This window comes from Tenrec ecaudatus, chromosome 6 (genome assembly GCF_050624435.1).
Source record: "Tenrec ecaudatus isolate mTenEca1 chromosome 6, mTenEca1.hap1, whole genome shotgun sequence".
Classification (NCBI taxonomy): domain Eukaryota; kingdom Metazoa; phylum Chordata; class Mammalia; order Afrosoricida; family Tenrecidae; genus Tenrec; species Tenrec ecaudatus.
The window spans coordinates 161442755-161463558 of NC_134535.1; the positions used below are offsets into that span (position 1 = coordinate 161442755).

A 20804-nucleotide genomic window follows, 5' to 3' on the forward strand; every position below is an offset into this window, starting at 1 on the left:
GCCATCGGGTCCACGGTGACTCCCTGTGTGTCAGAGTGGGACTGTGCCTGGTAAGAGTTTCAGCGCTGGGACTGTGCAAGCAGCTGGCCAGGGTGTTCTTCTGAGGTGTCTCTCAGTGGGGTTGACCCCCAAACTTTGTGGTACATAGAGGAGCATCTAACTCTCTGTGCCACTCAGGGATGGCACACGGGGGGACAACTCACCAGTATTTTTGCAGGGCTTTGTCTGTGGAGCTCCACCACGGGTGCATCCCTCTTCTGGAGGAGGTGAGGAATGGTCGAGTTCTGCAAAAAGGCGCTAAGCTCTGGGGTGTCCTCTGGGGAGGCTGCAGGCTGCAAACAGAGAGAAAGGAGGCATCACACACAATTACACTGTCCGGTGTTAGCTTTCCATTGACCTTGAACACTAGGCAATAGCTATTCTCCCAAGTGAATATGATTCGCCTGAGGATCCAGGTAAGCTCTGATTTACCAGCAGCATGTGAGTGGCAAGATGGATGCACCTCCGCTGTTCAATGACAGGAGAATTCCAGCTGCCTGGAGAACGTGTAGCTGGTAAGCTCATTTTGTAAGCCTAAGACTTTAAGCAGAAGTCATCTCCCCGGAGAGGAAAGGATAGACTATTCAGGGGTCCTGTTTCAGGCAGGAATCCTTTTTCTCAAGTAACTGCCTTCTTATTACAGGTGTGCCTCGTTTTATGAAGTGTTGCCTTACTGTGCTTTGTTTGCTTTTTGTTTTAAGCAAATTAGTGGCTTGTGGCAACCTGGTGGCAAGCTAGTCTATTGGTGGCATCTTTCCAACATCATGTGCTCACTGTGTGTTGCTGTGCCACCTTTTGTTCATGGCCAGACTATCGCAAACTATAGGACACACGACAGAGTACAGGGCGATGTGAAAAATAACTAGGATGGGCAGTAAGAAACCATAGTGAATGAAGGGGGAAGTGCAGAGTGGAGACCCAAAGCCCATTTGTCAGCCACTGGAGATCCCCTTACAGAGGGGTCGAGAGGAGGAGATGAGTCAGTCAGGGTGCGAAGTAGTACCGATGAAGAATACAGCTTTCCTTCAGTGCCTAAATACTTCCTCCCCCCACCCCCTACCCAACTATCATGATCCAAATTCTACCTTGCAGTCTGGATAGAGCAGAGGATATACACTGGTACAGATAGGAACTGGAAACACAGGGAATCCAGGGTGGAGGATACCTTCAAGATCAGGTGTGTGAGGGGCGATGCTGGGAGAGTAGAGGGTGAGTGGGTTGGAAAGAGGGAACCGATTACAAGGATCTACATGTGACCTCCTCCCTGGGGGATGGACAACAGAAAAGGGGGTGAAGGGAGACGTTGGACAGGACAAGATATGACAAAATAATAATTTATAAATTATCAAGGGCTCATGAGGGAGGGGGGAGCGGGGAGGGAGGGGGAAAAAGAGGACCTGAGGCTAGGGGCTTAAGTGGAGAGCAAATGCTTTGAAAATGATGAGGGCAAAGAATGTACAGATGTGCTTTACACAATTGATGTATGTATGGATTGTGATAAGATTTGTATGAGCCCCTAATAAAATGTAAAAAAAAAAAAGAAACCCAAATGCCATGGGATGCACTTTAATGTGGTGGTCTGGAATCAAGCCAGCAATATCTCTGAGGTATATATATATATATATCTCAAACAAAAAGAATAAAACCCAATAGTTAGTTATCTGGTCAGTTCTGATCCATGGAGACTCCATGAGTATCAGAGTGGAACTGTGCACAACTTGGTTTGCTGTGAGTGATGTTTTGGGAGTAGATTGGCAGGCCTTTTTTTGAGCACCTCTGGGTAGACATGAGCCCCCCATCTTTTTGTTAGCAATGGAGTGCATTTTTCATCTGCACCCAGGGAGTCTTGCTTATTTATTATTGCTATTGGTAAGTCGTGGCAATCCCATGTGTGTCAGACTAGACATGGGCTTCCGGTTTCCAATGGCTGATTTGGGGGACCTGGGTTTCTAGGCCTTCCTTTGGAGGCTCCTCTGGGTGGACTTGAATGTCCACACATTTGATTAACAGCTTAAAGCATCACCACTCCCCCCCATCCCCCAGGGAACTCTCATCATATACTGAGGTCAGTTACCATGAGAGATACTATGTGTGGGGAGAGGGATCTTGAGGTGGTAAATAAAAAAGGGGAGATTTGCTAAACCCTGAGGAAACCACCAAATAGGATCAAGGAGCAGATGTTGGGAAGTCTGAGCACCATGTTTCTGAACTTGTAAGAAAATTTCCCTCAGGAGAACAGTGTGATGGACACAACTTTTCCACAGCATGCTACAAGGACATTGAGCTGGCACAGGGTTATTTTCGATCCTGAATAGTTTTTCAAGTATTCCAGAACTTGTGGTTTTTATCTTGGGCCCTGGGTTGGGTATATCTGAAGATTAAACAAATATTTTGAGAGTTCCTAATAAGAGACACATAATATTCCATTAACATTCATTTGTTTCATCAAAGCCACTCAGGATTACATTTAGCCCAGCTGACAAGAGAGGCCTGCTGAGAAGCAGGCCTACTTGTATACAGTTTCTCTTTGTAGACATAGGGGTAAAAGCAACATGCTCCTCTCTGTGGAATGAAGGATAAAATTTCTACATGGCAGATGTGGGATACATCACAAAAGGTGAAACAATAATGCACAGCATTTCCTAAGGACTTAGAGAACTGTGTTTGACAAACGGAAGGATGAAGTCCAGACTCCTTAGAATGACATATGCAATTCTCTTGGCGCTGCTTCTTGCCTGCCTCTTCAGCTTCATCTCTCAGCAAAGGCCCCTCACAACCTGCTCTCTGGGGTGAAGTACAGTTCTCAAGGTTTGAAGAGCACCAGGCTGATCCCCCAGCCTCTGTTTGATGTTCAGTGTGTTTGCTCTGCTCCCCATCAGTGCTTATTAAGCTGGCCTGGTTTGTTCAGAGAGAACACGCAAAATGGCAAGTGTCGACTCTAGTTGAGCATCCCAGGAAACATCCGATGCAGGGGGGCTCGTCAGGAAAGCGTGCTTCTACAGCAGCCTCTATGGAAAATGCTTCAAAAGAAGGGAGCAACTAGCAATGTTCAATGCTGCAGAGAGAACAGGGCGAGGACTGCTGGCATCACCAAATGTGTCACTTGGTAAATGATGATGCCTTCTCAGAGCAGGGGTTTGGTAGAGGCGTAACTCAGGCTGGTAAAGAATGAATGGGTTTTCTCAAATAGATGATCGATTGAAAAGGTGTGAAATTAAATGCTGATTTCATTCTCTGTTGAAGTGACTCTCAATGGCTCAGAGATATGCTGAAACCTTGCCCTACAAATCAGAACACACCAAAATAAAACAGGAATGTCCTCAGAAGCATCGTTTTATTACAGGAAAATATATGGTAACCTGAAACATTTTCTCCTGCAGAGTGGCTGGCGGTTTCAAAGTGCTTTCCCACATATTAGGAGACATCCAAAGGTTCATTAAAGAAATTCCATTCTCCTTTAATTTCACCGTTCCATGAGATTTTTGAAAAATGTGTCATGAGATATAATTTCATTATGAACATTTAGTATTTTTTAATATGAGCAAAAAAATTCAAAGAACAAAAGAGAAGTAAAGGGTATGGGTAGCCAATTGTTATTTGCTGCGGAGTCAATTTTCTACTCAAAGCTGAACTGCCCCAGCTAGTTTTATCAGCTGTAGTCTTTATGAGAACAGATCTCCAACCCTTGTCACCCATAGAGACGCAGAGTGGGATTGAACTGCCACACTTCAGGTTAACATCAAACCTAACCATTGAGCTACCAGGCCTCCCTGGGACAGCAGGGACACCTGGGTTATAAGTGGAAAGAGGAGAGGCCCATTCCTAGAGAAGATGTTCATTTATTTTGAAGGTGGGGAAAGGTTACGTTTATAGAATCCAGAGGGGGGCAGGGAACATCGGAAAAGTAGTTAAAGATACAGGAAAGGGGATAATTAATATAGCAAGTTTAAATCTAGACCTAAAAGAAGTCTTCTTTTGACTGTGTTAGAAAGATGCCAAGGATGGTCTGGAGGGGGAGATGGAGCTCTGATGGTATTGTGAGTACATGTTGAGCTGCTGTCGAAGGAAGAGAGGTGGGGATGTCTACTCTCATTTGGAAACCTACCTACAGGGGCTGTTCTATCCTGCCCTATAGAGTCACTAGGAGTTAGAATCGACTCATTTGTTTGTTTTTATTTGTTTTGGGATGCGAGGATCTGACACGGGGGTTGGATTTTTTCTTAAATGCTCTTGCTTTAAGGTCACCTGCTAAGGATAGCATTATAGATTGGGCAGAAGGTACAAGAGTAATGAAGTTTTAGAGGTGTCAGTGAAGAGTATGGGAAGGAGAAATAATCACCATGACCAAACAAAGGGCTGCCCAGGTCAGTCACTCTGACTGCCCAGTAAGCACTCACCATTGCCACTCTGTCGTGACATCAGTAGGTTGACAGGTGGAGAAGGCAGTCCGTGAACCATAAAGGGCAGAATTTTCAGGGAACACACTTAGAAGGACAGAGGAGAGGGAGGTGAAGGCGGTTTAAAAGGAATATCTCAACTAACACCTCAGAGAGGTGAGATGGCCCAAAGTTGTGCTGTGAGTGGGGTAGGTTAACTTGGACCAAGATAGGTAAGATCTAGTGTGGGGAGGATGTGAGAACATCACTACAATAAACAACTCACTGCCATTGCATTGATTCCAACTCAGTGTAATCCTGTACAGGGTTTCTGAGCCTATAAACATTTGTAGGAGCAGAAAGCCTCATCTTTCTCCTCCACGGTGACTGTTGAGATTGAACCATTGACCTTAGGATTGGCAGTCCAAAGCTTACCCACCAGTGCCCCCAGGTCTTTAACTATAATAATAGGAGATTGCACTAGAAGAGCTAGGATGCGTTTTTTTCAGAGCCAAGGTAGCTAGAGCCAAGGCTAAGAAGCGGTGGGCGTAGGACCAGCGTGATGAAGTGCAGAGATGCGGTGAGGACTTCAATGGAGTTAACCTGCTAACATCTCCTGAGCAAGGGCAGGCCCTATGAGGGAGAGCAGGCATATTAGCCAGAAGGATGTCCAAGGGTGCTCAATGATAAAGAATGTGATAGATAAGCATAAGACATACCATTCAGAATTGTGGAAATCTCCAAAAGTTCTTCCCTGTTTCTATCTAACCTACGGGTTGTTTTGCTTTGAAATTTATCGCGTACCATTTCCATTTTCACACACGAGTTGCTGAGAAGCACGTCACATAGGCTGATTCTATGGTTGACCAAACTACAGAAAAAAGATCCTGGAAAAACGAGCGAGTGATTATTTATTCCCAAGATTATAGCCTGCTGCTGCTACTGCTACCAGCCTCAGTGGTTACGTAACACCCTAAAGAGAAGGAAATTATTTGTTCTCCTGTGCGGCTTGACTAGGCATAGGTTTTGTGTAAATACAGAGGGAATTCTATTGGGGCGGCCCCCACATTTCATCACTCACACATATTTACAACTGGTCACTCAGGAAGGCACAATTCGTACTTAGTACAAGAGAACGAGAGCCCCGTGGGCAGCAAGGAGAGGGATTGATTGATAGAATGTTTCTTTCTTTGGTAGAGCCCTTTCAGAGAGGAATGTCATTCTTAAGAAATGTTTCCAAGGGGAACAGGGCACTAACCCACCGAAGGGGAGGGTGTTGTTTATATCTCCACAGGGAAAGAGGAACCAGACCCGGTGCTCCAAGATGTGAATGTAACATACTGGTATGAAGCTGGGAACCAATAGAGAGGTCTGAGGGGCCAACCCCAATCCAAACTGTGTGAACATCCCTTCTCCTCCCAGGAGAATTCACTTCAGAGGACAGCACTGAAGCTACAGCTCAGGGAGAGGGACATGTCTGATCAGAGCACACAGGAGCAAACAAAGGGGGACAAAGAGAGAGTGGAGCACATCCTGGTCCACCAAGCCCTGAGGATGATATTCCTGCTCAGAGTAGCCAATGGACAGAGATGACCATAGGGCTGGCCCTACCACAAGACAAACATCCCTCACTGACCCATAGTATTACGGGGGATAACACTGGAGACAGTGTTTGTACCAGATCTGACCCCACCACACCGAGGCAAAACACTAAGGGTGTGCAACAGAACAGCAAGGGGAGCAGAGCAATGAAGTCCCCGGGGGAATATCAAAAATACTTTGGGGCCAGCACTTGGCACCCCATCAGACTGTACTGGAAAACACTCCTAAAGGTCAACAAACAGACCTTGAATTATTTATAGGCTTTTCTTTTTGTTGTTGTTTTGTTTTCTTTTATTGCTTTGTTTTGCTCTGTCTTCTTTTTGTGCATATTATTATCTCTGCAGGTCTATCTAGATAAGACAGGTGGGATAAACAATCTGGAGGATAAAACAAGGGGACCTACAGTTCCAGGGGGCCATAGGAGGGGAAGGTGAGGGAAAGGCAGTGGGTGTTAACAAACCCAGGGACAAGGGAACAACAAGTGACCCAAAATCAATGGCAAGGAGGCCTGGTAGGGCTTGTTCAAGGGAAATGTAACTGAGAGGAATTACTGAAACCCAAATGAAGGCTGACATGATAGTGGGACAAGAGGAAAATAAAAGGAAATAGAGGAAAGCACTAGGAGGCAAAGGGCATTTATAGAGGTCTAAATACAGACATGCACATATATAAATATGTTTATATATGACAATGATGAAATAGATCTATGTAAATATATTTATAGGTTTATTATTAAGATAGCAGATGGACATTGGGCCTCCCATCAAGTACTTCCTCAACACAAGAACACTTTGTTCTATTAAACTGGCACACCATGATGCTCACCTTCCTGACACTATTGCTGAAGACAAAGCGGGTGCATAAGCAAATGTGGTGAAGAAAGCTGATAGTGCCCAGCTATCAACAGATATAGCATCTGGGGTCTTAAGGGATTGAAGATAAACAAATGGTCATCTAGCTCAGAAGCAACAAAGCGCACATGGAAGAAGCACACCAGCCTGTGTGATCATGAGGTGTCAACAGGATCGGATATCAGGCATCAAAGACCCAGAACAAAGAATCATATCATTGTGAATGAGGGGGAGTGCAGAGTGGAGACCCGAATTGGACATAGTTTTACAGAACGGTTGGGAGAGGAGACGAGTCAGTCAGGTTCAGTATAGTACCCATGAAACATATAACTTTCCTCTAGTTCTTTAATGCTTCCTGCCCCCCCCACTATCATGACCCCAATTCTACTTTACAAATCTGGCTAGACCAGAGCATGTACACAGGTACAGATAAGAGCTGGAAACACAGGGAATCCAGGACAGATGAACCCCCTCAGGACCAATATTGAGAGTAGCCATATAAGGAGGGTAAGGGGAAGGTGAGGGGATGAAGGGGGGAACCAATCACAATGATCTACATATAACACATTTTCATAACTCTTCATTAATTTACTCTGGCATCATTGACCTTATGATTAGCAGCCCAAAGATTGGATTTATAGATTAAAGGGATATTTTGTAGCTAGAGTGGACAATATACCGGTAGTTAAAAATTGGTTACATGAAATAAGATTAAGGACATTGTGAACCCTAACAAAAGTAATACACAGTATCTTTTTATTGTTTGCAACTTTTCTTTGGACTTCAGGTCTGCCTAGTGCACACAAGATGGTAGACTTCTTTTACGGACCAGTTTGTCTATAATGAAATTGACCTGGAGAAAACCCAGCAAGTCAGTCTACCATGTAGCTTTCTTTAAAATACAAACTTGAAGGATTTGTGTGGAGGGAAATAAATCATTATATTTTTTTCTGAGTTTCTATAAAGTTCAAGCAAACCGTGCCTTAAAAATTAATTCATTCCATTGATGATTTGAAGACTTTTCCCCCCAAGTCTTTCAATATGGTGTTTTCACATTTCACAATAGCCAAAAGAAGAGATCTCAACAAAAAAAGAAAACAAAGAAGAAAACTCAAAGAACATCTTAAGAACTTGAGGGAAAGGAAAGCTGTCTTAGAGGTATGCCTGAGAGGTCTATTCGGTGGCTGCCACTCAACCTACAGAAACTTTAGAAAGGAGTGAATACCATTCCTCCATGAGAGACAGTATGTCCTGTGACAGAGGGCAACATGGCAAACTGGAGAAGATCAAGGAGAGTTGGTGTCAGAGCATGAGGCTTTGAGAGGTACAACATTAAACAGCGGGTATTATTTTCTGAAATAATAAACAGCCAGATTTTTCGTTTAAGAAGAGTTGATGGTGGATGCTTGAGTACTAAGAGGCAAGCAAAAGCATTGAATAATGTCTCAGGTGTGGAATAAATCATGGCGCAGTCTGTTCAAGAGCCTCAACATAACTAAAAATAAAAAGAAATTGTCAAGAAATGGAAAAGATATACACAGCAGTCTTCCTTTTATATCTTGATTTTAAGAGGGGTCTGTGTGTGTGTGTGTGTGTGTGTGTGTGTGTGTTTTGGAGGTGGCAGGAGGAGCGAGATTTGAGAAATACAAGAAAGCACACACATGATATTGAACTGGAAACCATTGCTCTAGGAAATAACTGGTGTCTCTGTATTCTAAATTAATGGGAACAGGATGGAGGCAGTTATAAGGGCAGTGAAACCTTTGTGCCACAGTGGAGAGAGAGCGGGGTGCGAACAGAAAGGTCTCTAGTTCGAAATCACCAGCTGCTCTGTTAGAGAAAGACGAGGCAGTCTGTTTCCATAATGAATTCAGTTTGGGAAACCTACAGGGAAAGTTTAACTGTTTCCATAGGGAAGTTATGAGTCAGAGTTAACTCGATAGCAACAGATTTTTTTGGTTTGTTTTGGTTTTTTGCTTATGAAAAAGAAAAATTATTCTTTTACAGATAAGACAAAACCACTTGAATTTTCCAAGTCAAACCACTGTCTGTGGACCCACTGATAAAAACAAAAGAAACAAAAACTCTCTGCAGGACTCTGGTCCTTGAAGGACGGCTGTTTCTGTACTTCTGCCTTCCATGTCTGTGCTGTCTGGTTATAATTTTCACTTCCTGTGGGCTTGGCGCTGTTCAAGAATCTCATTCTCAGTGGCGACCGCCTGCTTTCCATGACTCCAACAATTGTTTAAATAACGTTTCCCTTCTCCTAGGCCAGGCTCTTTCAGATAATTTTTACTTTGGAATTTTTCTTCCTAGAATCTCGGCCAAAAACATTGCATGGTGATCTTAATGCAGGTAGAACGTGAATACCTTATTTCTCTTCCCATGTTTAGGTTGTGTTTCAGATTCCACAGCATGTTCTTTCAGCCTCTCATACTTGGCTATGCATTACAAAGTCTTGTCATTAAAAGCAAAACAAAATAGAACAAGCAAAAAAAAAACCCCTTTGTGTATTATCATTTTAGTACCTTAATAGATTTACCTTTTTTGCCCTTTCTTTCTTAACTTCCTGTCCTCTAGAGATTGCCATCTATTTGAATTATTCACCAAACCTTAGGATAAAGCCCACCCAAATAAGAATATTGGTAGTTTGAAATAATTATTTTACTACCTTTACCTTAGTTGAGAAAGCCTTAACTCAAGTTTAAATATTTACTCCAAGAAAGATCTGGAACAAATTAGATTCAATGGATTGGTTTAAATGCTGTAGACAATTGAATGTTTCAAAATGTTTTTGATGGTATTAGGATGTGAAGAGACAGCCATGTTAAAACCTCTACCTCTGACCCGGACCGTGGCAGCCAAACCTGCATGATTATGTCTGTGGTTTATAGAAGACAGACTCATGAGCTTGATGAAGTCCCCATGCGAGGGGCAGAAAACCAAAGACCTTTTCACGGGCTGGCAAAAGCCAGGGTGGAATGCGCTAAGGTACTGCCAGGCACCAAGCTTGTTTGAGCTGAGTGTTGACTCCTCAGATGTGCTAGCAGGGGTTGGTATTTATTGAGTGTCAAGGTCTTCTCCAGTTAAACCCTGCTGCAGCTTGCACTGGTCTGCCCAGGCAACTACCAGTACCGACTGCATTGAGTCTGCTCTGAGTTTTGGTGACCCAATGGACGTCAGGGTACAGTTGTGCTTCACAAGGCTTTAAATTGTTGCTCAGGGGGTGTGGGGGGAGGTCTCCAGACCTTTATTTCAATGTACCTTGTAGTGGACTCAAACTTTTGGCCCTTCAGTTAGTGGCGGAATGTCTTAACTGTTTATGTCACTCAAAGTCCTTCCCCTCATCCTCAGACTCTCATGTTTGAATAGTGTTGAAAAATCAGGGAAAGTGCATCCAAATCATGCAAGGCAGCTATTTAAAAGAAATCCACTGACTTCTGTCACACTTGAGTCTGTGGCCCTCCATCCCCAATCCATGCTTTGTGTTTGAACAATATGATGCAGACTTGGGTGAGACCCTTTGCCAATGCTTCCTAGAGCATCCCTTAGGAAGGAAGTCTGTGCCTCTTCTCAGAACTTAGGGACACCAGCATTAACTTAGTGGGATAACCAAACTATGCCAGTTCATACTGTGAAACAGAACTCCTGATTGTTGGCCTTTGATGTTTATGTGAGAAGGGGCACATTGGGAATGTACACTGAATTTATAGATGGGTTATATTTTAGGAAATTTCAGGTTAGATGTTTGACATTCAGAATGCATTTATCTTTAGAGATAGCGTACAAAACAACATAAAACAACCCCCCCCCAAAAAAAAACCAAAGCTACTAAACTTTCATATGGCTGCGGTGACATAAAACTAGATATACTTTCAATTTTTGAGAAGCAAATTCAAGGGATGTTGTCACATGAGTAATATAAAAAGGGAAAAATCATTATGCTAAATAAACTCTATTAAATATTGATCATTACTGGTTTTAGGTGCCATTAGGTCGGTTCTGGCTCATAGTGACCCTCCTAAGACAGAAGGACACACTGCTGTACCATCCTCACAATTGTTTTGATGCTGCAGCCCTTGTATCAAACCATCATGTCAAGGGCCTTCCTTTTACACTGCCCCTCTCTTTTACCAAACATAGATGTCCTTCTCCAATGACTAATCTCTCCTGACACCGTGTCCAAAGTACGCGAGATCAAGTCTTGCCATCCAGGTCTCTAAGTAGCATTCCGACTGAACTTTTCAAAGAGAGATTTCTTTGTTCTTTTGGCAGCCCATGATACTTTCAATATTCTTTGCCAACAATGTCCAACTTTCACATGCACAGGAGGCAATGGATACGATCACGGCTTGGGGCAGGTGCATCTTCGTCCTCCAAAGTCACATCCTTGCTTTTCAACACTTTGTAGAAATCGTGTGCAGCAGATTTACCCAGTGCAGCTCATATTTTGATCTCTTCACTGCTGTTACCATGGGCATTGATTGTAGACATAAGCACGACAAAATTCTTGTCGACTTCAATAATTTCTCCATTTATCGTGATGTTAGCGATTGGCCCAGTTGTGAGGATTTAGGACTTCTTTATATTGTGTTGTAGCCCACCGTGAAAGCTGCAACCCTTGATCTCCATCAGCAAGTGCTTATCCTTGATCTTCTTCAGCAAGTGCTTATCCTTGATCTCCATCAGTAAGTGCTTATCCTTGATCTCCATCAGCAAGTGCTTATCCTTGATCTCCATCAGCAAGTGCTTATCCTTGATCTCCATCAGTAAGTGCTTATCCTTGATCTTCTTCAGCAAGTGCTTCAAGCCTTCTTTATTTTCAGCAAGCAAGGTTGTGTTGGCTATAAATCACTGGTTGTTAATAAGAACTCCTCCAATCCTGCTGTCACATTTTTTCTTCATATAATCCAGCTTCTCTGTAGACTTTCTCAGCATACAGTTTGAATAAGTATGGAGAGAGGATGCACAATGGGGGATGATACAAAGGGAGTGCAACAGAGGAGCAAAGGAACCAAGTCCCCGAGGACTCCTGAAAATAGACTCCTGACTTGGGGGACAGGGCTTAGCATCTCATCAGATCCAATTGGAAAACACTCATAAGGGTCATTAGACTGACCTGGAACTATCTATCTATTGTTTTATTTCTTTTGCCCTATGTCTACCTATATAAGATAGGCAGGACAAACAATCCTGAGGCGAAAACTACGGGGCAGCGGTTCCAGGGGGACATGGGAGAGGAGGGAGATGGGAAGCCAACACACTTAGGAATAAAGGAACAACAAGAGATTTAAAATTGATGACAAGGAGGGCATATAATACCTGATAGAGTTTGATACAGGGCAATGTATCCAAAAGGAATTACTGAGATCTGACTGGAAGGTAAGCATGATAGTGGGACAGGAGGAGGGTGAAAGGAAATATAGGAAAGAAGTCTATTTATAGAGGTATAGCTGTAGGCATGTATGTGTGTAAGTATATTAATTTATAATGAAAGGGATAGAGGTCAATGTACATTTATTTATATGTTCAGTATTAAGACAGCAGATAGACTTTGGGCCTCTACTCAAGGCCTCCCTAGAACAAAGAATTCTTTGTTCTAATAACCTGGCACTCTTTAATAATCATCTTCCCGACATGATCGCTGAAGACAAAATAAGTTCATAAGCAAATGTGGTGAAGAGAGTGGATGGTATAAAAAGATAAAGCATCTGGTATGTTAAAGGCTTAAAGTTAAACAAAGAACCATCTAGCAGGGAATCAAATAAGCCCACAAAGAAGAAGCACAGCAGCCTGTGTGATCACGAGATGTCAACAAGATCAGGTATCAGGTATCAAAAGATCCCAAACAATTATATGATGCGAAAGAAAGGGGTTGGAGTGGAGACCCACAGCCCATCTCTAGACAACTGCACATCACCCCCACAGAAGGGTTACAAGGAAGGGATGATTCAGCCAGGGTGCAGTATAGCACTGATGAAACACAACATTCCTCTAATCCTTGAATGCTTCACCCACCCCACCCCTCACTACCATGACCCAGTTCTACCTTACAAATCCAGCTAGATCAGAGTACAGTTTGGTACAGATAAGAGCTCTCGACATATGGAATTCAGAACCTATAAAACCCTCAGCAACAGTAGTGGGAGTAGTGATATGAGGGCAGGAGAATAGTGGGGCAGGGTTGGGGAGCAGGGAGAAAGGAGGAACCCATCACAAGGTTGGATATCTAGCTCACTTCCTAGGGTGATGGATAACAGAAAGGTGGGTGAAAGGAGACAATGGACAGTGTAAGACATGAAATAACAACAATAATATGTCATTGATCAAGGATTCACAAGGGTGGGGGAGAGGAAAAAAGAGGAGCTAATACCAAGGACTCAGGTAGAAAGAAAATGTTTTAGAAATGTTGATGGCAACATATGAACAAGTGTGCTAAATACAATTGAATGATGAATTATTATAAGATTTGTAAGAGCCCCCAAAAATGATTAATAAAAAAGAAAAAAACAATGTGTGTGTATATACAATCCTGATGCACATCTTTCCTGATTTTAAACCGTGAAATATTTCCTTGTACTGTTCACATAGCTGTCTCTCAATACATATACAGGTTCCCCATGAGCACAATTAGTTATTCTAGAATTCCATTCTTCTCAAGGTTTTCCATAGTCTGTTATGACCCTCATAGGAAAATACCTTGGTAGAGTCAACAAAACATAAGGATCTGCTTTGAGTCAATCAGTGACATCTGCATTGATATCCTGTATTCCATGACCTCTTCTGAAACCATCCTGAACCTGGCAGTTCTCTGTCAATGTACTGCTACAACTGTTGTTGGATGATCTTCAGCAAAATTTTATTTATATGTGATATTAATGACATTGTTCTATATTTCAAGGATTCTGTTAGCACACCTTTCTTTGGAATGGATATGAATATGGAATATCTTTTTTTAAATATGGAATTCTTCCAGTCAGTTGGCCTAGTAGTTTTCTCCCAGATGTCCTAGCATAGACCAGTGTGTGCTTCCAGTGTTTCATCCAGTGCTTGTTGAAACATTTCAATAGGTTTTCCATTAATTCCTGGAGACGTGTTTTGGCTAACGCTTTCAGTACAGCTTGGACTTCTTCCTTCAGTACAATTGGTTCTTGCTCACATGCTACCCCCTGAAATGGTGGAATGTCAACTAGTTATTTTTGGTACAGTGATTCTGTATACTTTTTCCATCTTCTTTTGATACTTACAGCATCGTTCAATATTCTGCCCATACAATATTGCTATTCAAGGCTCGAATATTTTCTACAGTTCTTTCAGTTTAAGATTTACTGAGTTTGCTCTTCCCTTTTGTTTTTTCTAATTCCAGGTCTGCACATTTCATTATAATATTTTGTATTATCTTCATGAGCTGCCCTTTGCAGTTCTTTTGCTTCATTATTTCTTCTATTTGTCTTAGCTACTCCACGATTACGAGCGAGTTTCATGGCATCTTCTGTCATCCACTTTGATCTTTTCTTTCTTTCCTCATTTTTCTAATGACCTTTATTTCATCATGAATAATGTTCTCGATGTCCTCCTCAGATCTTCTGTCATTGGTGTTCAACGCGTCAAAGCTGTCCTTGAAGCTCAGGTGGGATACATTCAAGGTCATACGTCGCCTCTGTGGACTTGTTTTAATTTTTCTCACCTTCAGCCTGGACTTACATATGAGCAACTGATGGCCGACTCCACAGCCAGCCTGGCTGTAGATATTGAGCTTCTCCATCTACTGTGTGTTCCATCTGGAGACATTCATGCAGAGACTTGCCTTTGTGTTGCTGTAAAAAGGTGTGTGTGATGAACCAATGGTTGGTCTTGCAAAATTCTATCGTATCATGAGATCTCCAGCTTCCCTCCTAACCCCATGACCATATTTCCAATATTTCTTCCTCTTTCCTTGCAATGTTTGCATTCCAGTTGTCAATAATTGTTAATGTAGCTTGATTACATGTTTGATTAATCTCCAAATGAAGATGCTGGTAGAATTCTTCAATAGCTCTGGTGGTTGGTGTGCACATTTGAATTGACTAGCTTTCCTTTTAAGCTGATCAATATATTCCTATCACACACAGCACTGTGCATCAAGACACGTCTTGAAAAGTCCTTTTGGATGATGACTGCAACATCATTCCTCTTGACTGTGTCATTCTGGCATAGCACGCTATATAATTTTCTGAATCAAAAGGGCCAGTGCCAGTCCTTTTCAGCTGATTAACACCTAGTAAAGCAATTTTTATATGTTCCATTTTGTTTTTGATGTCTTCCACTTTTTTCTTACATTCCTACTTTGTACATTCCAAGTTCCAGTTATTTCAGTAGGTTTTTTCAGCGGTTCCTTCTCATTCTGAGCCACGTCCCAGCATGAAATGGAGTTTCTAATGGGGTTACTCTCACAGGCTTTACCCTGTTCACGTCTTCCTTAGTCATATTTGGGGTGCCTTCGGACATGAGGGCTCATCTGCTGGCATTATCTCTGACAAAGCTCTGTCTTTATTCATTAGCCATTCAGTATCTGACAATGTTTCAAATGCGATGCATAAGGTTTTTCAGCTGTTACTTCCTCCAAAGTGAGCAGATGATTCTTCACCATCTGTTCTTACATTAGAAGCCCTGCTGAGACCTCTTCACTTTGGGGGACCCTGCTGCCCTTTGACCTTCCACTGACATAGCTGCCAGCCTCACAGCAAGATACAAGCCACCCCAGTATTGAAAAACTGACAGACAAGTGGTGAATTATTAAATCCTAATTATTATTGCTGGTGGTAGGTGCCATCAACTTGATCTGGACCCATAGTGACTGCACAATCGAATGAAACCCTGCACCACCCTGCAGCATCCTCATAATTGTTCGTGTGCCTGCTGCATTCACAGTGTCAATCCATCTTCTTTACAGCTCCCTTCTTCCTTTTTAAATATCTGGGTGCAAAGAAGTAGAACCTATTGGGGAGATTCTGAAAGGGCTATCTGGAAAATTTCAAAAGCTTGCTCTCTGAAAGTCTATTGATAGAGAAATCATAAAGTCAAATTGTCTGGCGTCTTAGGTTAGTCTATCCATTGGGACTAAGGTGTATGGCTGGGATTGGATTCTTACCTGCACAATTGTATGTCTGCCCCCCTAGTCCTTCCAGTAAGCCCATTCTTTCCTTGCTTCTTATTAAAAAATTAAGCTATCCTTTATTTATTTCTTAAAATCATTTTATTGGGGACTCATACAATTCTTATCACTATCCATACATCCATTCATTGTGTCAAGCACATATGTACATTTGTTGCCATCATCATTCTCAAAATGTTTGCCTTCCACTTGAGCCCTTAATATCAGCTGCTCCTTTTCCCCCTCCCTCCCTACTCCCCCCATCTCATGAACCCTTCATTATTCATAAATTGTTATTATTTTGTCATATGTTACACTGTCCGACGTCTTACCCTATCCTCTTCTCTGCTGTCCATCCCCCTGGAATGAGGCTATATGTAGATTCTTGTAATCAGTTCCCCCTTTCTATCCCATGTTCCCTCCACCCTCAGGCATCACCACTCTCACCACTGGTCCTGGAAGAGTCATCTGCCCTGGATTCCCTGTGTTTCCAGTTGCTATCTGTACCTATGTACATCCTCTGGTCTAGCCAGGCTTGTAAGGTAGAATTGGGATCATGATAGTGGGGAGGAAGTAATTAATTAAGAACTAGAGGAAAGATATGTTTCTTTGTTGCTACCCCGCACCCTGACTGGCTCATCTCCTCCCCACAACCCTTTAGTAAGGGGGCGTCCGGTTGGCTGCCGATGGGCTTTGAGTCTCCACTCTGCACTCACACATTTACAATGATATGGATTATTGTTCCTTGATGCTTGATAACTGGTCCCTTTGACAGCTTGTGGTCACACAGGCTGGTGTGTTTCTTCCATGTGCACTTTGTTGCTTCTGAACTAGATGGCCACTTGTTTATCTTTGAGCCTCCAAGACATCAGACACTATAACTTTTGATAGCTGTGCACCATCAGCTTTCTTCACCACATTTGCTTATGCACAAGTTTGTCTTCAGTGATTGGATCAGGAAGGTGGGCACCCACTGGTATGATTTTTAGTTCTTTGATGTCTGATAACTGGTCCATTCTACACCTCGTGGTCAGACAGGCTGGTGTGTTTCTTCCATGTGGGCTTTGATGCTTCTCAGCTAGATGGCTGCTTGTTTATGTCCAAGCATTTAAGACCCCAGACGCTATATCTTTTGATAGCCGGGCACCATCAGCTTTCTTCACCACATTTTCTTATGCACGCATTTTTCTTCAGCAATCGTGTTGGGAAGGTGTGCATCCTGGAGTGCCAATTTAATAGAACAATGTATTCTTGCATTGAGTAAGAGATTGAGTAGCAGCCCAATGTCCATCTGCTGCCTTAATGCTAAGCCTATAAATATATGCACATAGATCTGTTTCCCCACACTCTTATATAAATATATGTACATATGTACATTCCAGTCTTTAGACCTCTATAAATAGTCTTTGTCATCTAGTTCTTTCCTCTATTTCCTTTTACTTTCCTCTTATCCTACTATCATGCTCAGTCTTCATTTGTGTTTCAGTAATTTCTCTTGGTTACCTTGCCCTTGCTGTATCCCACCAGGCCTCTCACACCCTCCTTGCTACTGATTTTGGATCACTTATTGCTCCCCTGTCCCTGGATTGGTCAGCACCACCACCTTACACCACCCCGTCTCCCGTGTCCCCCCTGAACCATTGGTCCTGTTGTTTTCTCCTCCAGACTATTCATCCAGTCCATCTTATCTGGGCTATCTTTTATTTTTAAAAACAACAGCAATTAGTATTGATACAAAATTCTGAAATTGATATGAAATTAACACTTCCTTATACTTATTCTGTTGATAATTACATAAGAAAAATGATGTCTTCTTTACAATTGGAATTCATATTTCGGATATTGAAAACACTAAATTTGTCTTTGTAATATCTGTGAAAAAACTCATTGCTAAGTAAGTAAATAGCAACTTCACCAAGAATTGTTTAGTATTTTTAGGGAAAATAGATTTGTAGCATTAACACTTGTTTATAGTCATTTATAGATAATATGTTATCTATAATTATCAATTACTTTTCATGTATTTTTAATAAAAAGTTATTTTAGGCACCTTGGCCCAATAACAAGATTTTTAAGTACCTGAAAGCAATAACATTTTAACTTTTCATCAATTCCAATAAAACAACAAGAACCACACAAACAACTTATAATTGTCAAAAAATGTTTTTCCCCACTGCTGGTAGACTTGTACTTACATACAGCTGCCATGGAAGACACTATTGTGTTACCTAGAACAGAAGGAAATTGAACTACCATACGACCCAGTAATGCCATTATTGGTCATATATCCAAAAGAAATAAGAAACAACGCACAAACATACATTTCTCCCCTCATATTATTTGCAGCACAGTTCACAATAGCAAGAAGCTTGAAAACAGCCTAAATTCCGATCAACATAATAGTGGATAAAAAAATACTGGTACATACACACAATGGAATATTACTCACCCCTAAAAAAAAGTGATGGAACCATGAAACATCTCAACTTGTGTTGGGATTTGAAAGACTTTTTGCTAAATGAATTTAGTCAAGCTCAAAAGGACAGAAACTATAGGAGTTCACTGCAGTAGAAACAAGCAGCAAAACTGGCACAAGCTCCAGCTTGCAAGCTATCCAGTCTTCTGGATGGACCAGCCAGCCCAGTAAAGAGCTGGACCAGTGCCAATGAACCACACATCATGCACTCCAGGTAAGTATAGTGAAGGTCACTTGACTGGAAAGCACCTCATGACAGCTGGATCAAATGGTCTCAGGAGCAGGGGTAGGGGTGGGGGTGCAGTCTGCGAAGTGGTAGACATGGGGATTGGGTGAGGTCTCCTGGTGATAGAGGAGGCCCTGTCATAGGGATGAAGCCTACTGATGGAAAGGGCAGTGCGGGATAGAGGAGAGGGAATGGTCAAGTCAAGGCGAATATAGATGCATGTCTGTTGGGGGGTGGTGGAGGGAGGGAGAGCTGACCACCAGGTGTAAGGAGGAGATTCTAAGATGCCCTTGGGATCACTAAGTAGGGAAAGTCTTCAGTGACACAGCAGGAGGGCAGCATTAATCAAGGATGTCAGGGCATCTTGGGAACCCAGGCTGAATCCCACAGAACACTGGGACACTGAGTCCTGGATTTTTAGGGAGCTTGTCACCCCAGAGGCTGCATTGGTGAGACCCCAACTGGGAACTCCAATGGGCGAACTAGGTTCTACCCCAGACAAACTTATAACCTGAGTACTGAAGCCAGAAAACAGTGTTTGAGGTAGAAGAAGACAGCAGTACCCAGAGTGGTGGACTATTGGTTGGTGAACAAACAAGGTCTTGGTACATCAACACCTGTAGTAAGATATGTATTATCCTGGCAACCCTGTGATGGTGGGTCTGTTATATTCTGCTTATGCTTGTTCATATTAGGTTGTATCTCAGAGGTGTGTCACCATTGGGGCTCACCCTTTTGAAAATGTATTTTTTTTTTGTCTTAGGGTTGGTAAATGAAACCCAGAGATGTTGAGCCTACAGGGAAAGAAACAATAGCAGGCGTTTGGAGGAAGGGGGGAGTAGCAGGGGAAGGGTAAAAGAAGAGGGAGATGGTATCAGGAAGTCCAGGAAGGAAAAGTATGCTTAGGAAGCCTGTATGATTATGGAAGATTCCACAATTATGGAATGCTATGACATACATATTGACTCCCAAGTTACTGCAAATTTCTATCATCTATCTATCTATCTATCTATCTATCTATCTATCTATCTATCTATCTATCTATCTATCTAAAAGGCTTTGGGCTCATCCTAGCTCCAACTTAAGAACAATTAATTCTTACATCGTGGTCATGCTACATAATCACCCTCATGATGTGATCATAGCAAAGTGTGGTGAAGAAAGCAGATGGTGCCCGGCTATCATTGGAATAGCGTCTGGGGTCTTAAAGGCTTGTATTCAAACAAGAAGCCATCTAAGTGAGGAGTCAACCAAGTCCACATGGAAGAAGCACCTCAGCTTGTGTGATCCAAAGTTGACAATTACAAAACTTGAATATGGAGAGGAGAAACGCATCAGAGCAAAAGTTATAGAAACCCAATTTGTGGAGGATGATGGGGGGGAGCCCAGAGCCCATCATCAGAGTGTCTGGTCAGATTGCTGCATTGACAGATCTGCTCTAGCCTAAGACAAGAGTCGAGAGCAGCCTTACTATAAGACAGACAATTGTAATCTTGATTGTGTCCGATCAAAGTGGACACCTGGCCTATAGATTTGGCCTGAATTTGGTCTGGGGCAAGTATCTCTTATGAGTTCCATGGCAGAAATTTCTTCTCTGGCTTGTTGATTGTTATTGGGAGTCTTTTCCTTCTTATGCATTATTAGTAGTTTCATCTGTGTACTATCATGTTTTTACCCTCACCACCTTACTGAGATTTTGTTTTGTATGGCTTTCTATTGAGTCTCCCGGCTGTGAAGCACAGAATGCATAATGATAAAATGGGATATAGGGGATGCAGGGGTGGGGTAGGGAAAGGTAGGGAGGGAAACGGGATTCCGGCAGTAACTATTGAAGACGAGAGTGGGAGAGAGTGCTAAAATGGCCTGTGACTGCACGAATCCTTGTAAAGGCGATTTGATCGGGGGGGGGGGGGGGGGAGGGCGGGAAGGGATGCTCTAAAATTGACGTGAGGGTGATTGTACAATTCTCTGTGATATGACTGAGTGACAGGACTATTGAATTAGATGATATGTAAATTACTCAAGAATAAAACTGGAAAAAAGTAAACTGCATAGAATACATACCTATAAAGATATTCTCTTGGGAAAAATAATCACCGCC

The 20804-nt window shown here is 42.4% G+C and overlaps 1 protein-coding gene across 1 annotated transcript in view; it reads right to left on the reverse strand.

Moving 5' to 3' along the window:
* Positions 1 to 20804, reverse strand: part of ITGA8 (integrin subunit alpha 8) — a 242237-nt gene that overhangs the window by 34339 nt on the left and 187094 nt on the right. The window contains exon 26 of the mRNA XM_075552439.1: positions 204 to 332. Coding sequence (XP_075408554.1) covers positions 204 to 332 — 129 coding nt within the window. The remainder of the gene's footprint in view (positions 1 to 203; positions 333 to 20804) is intronic.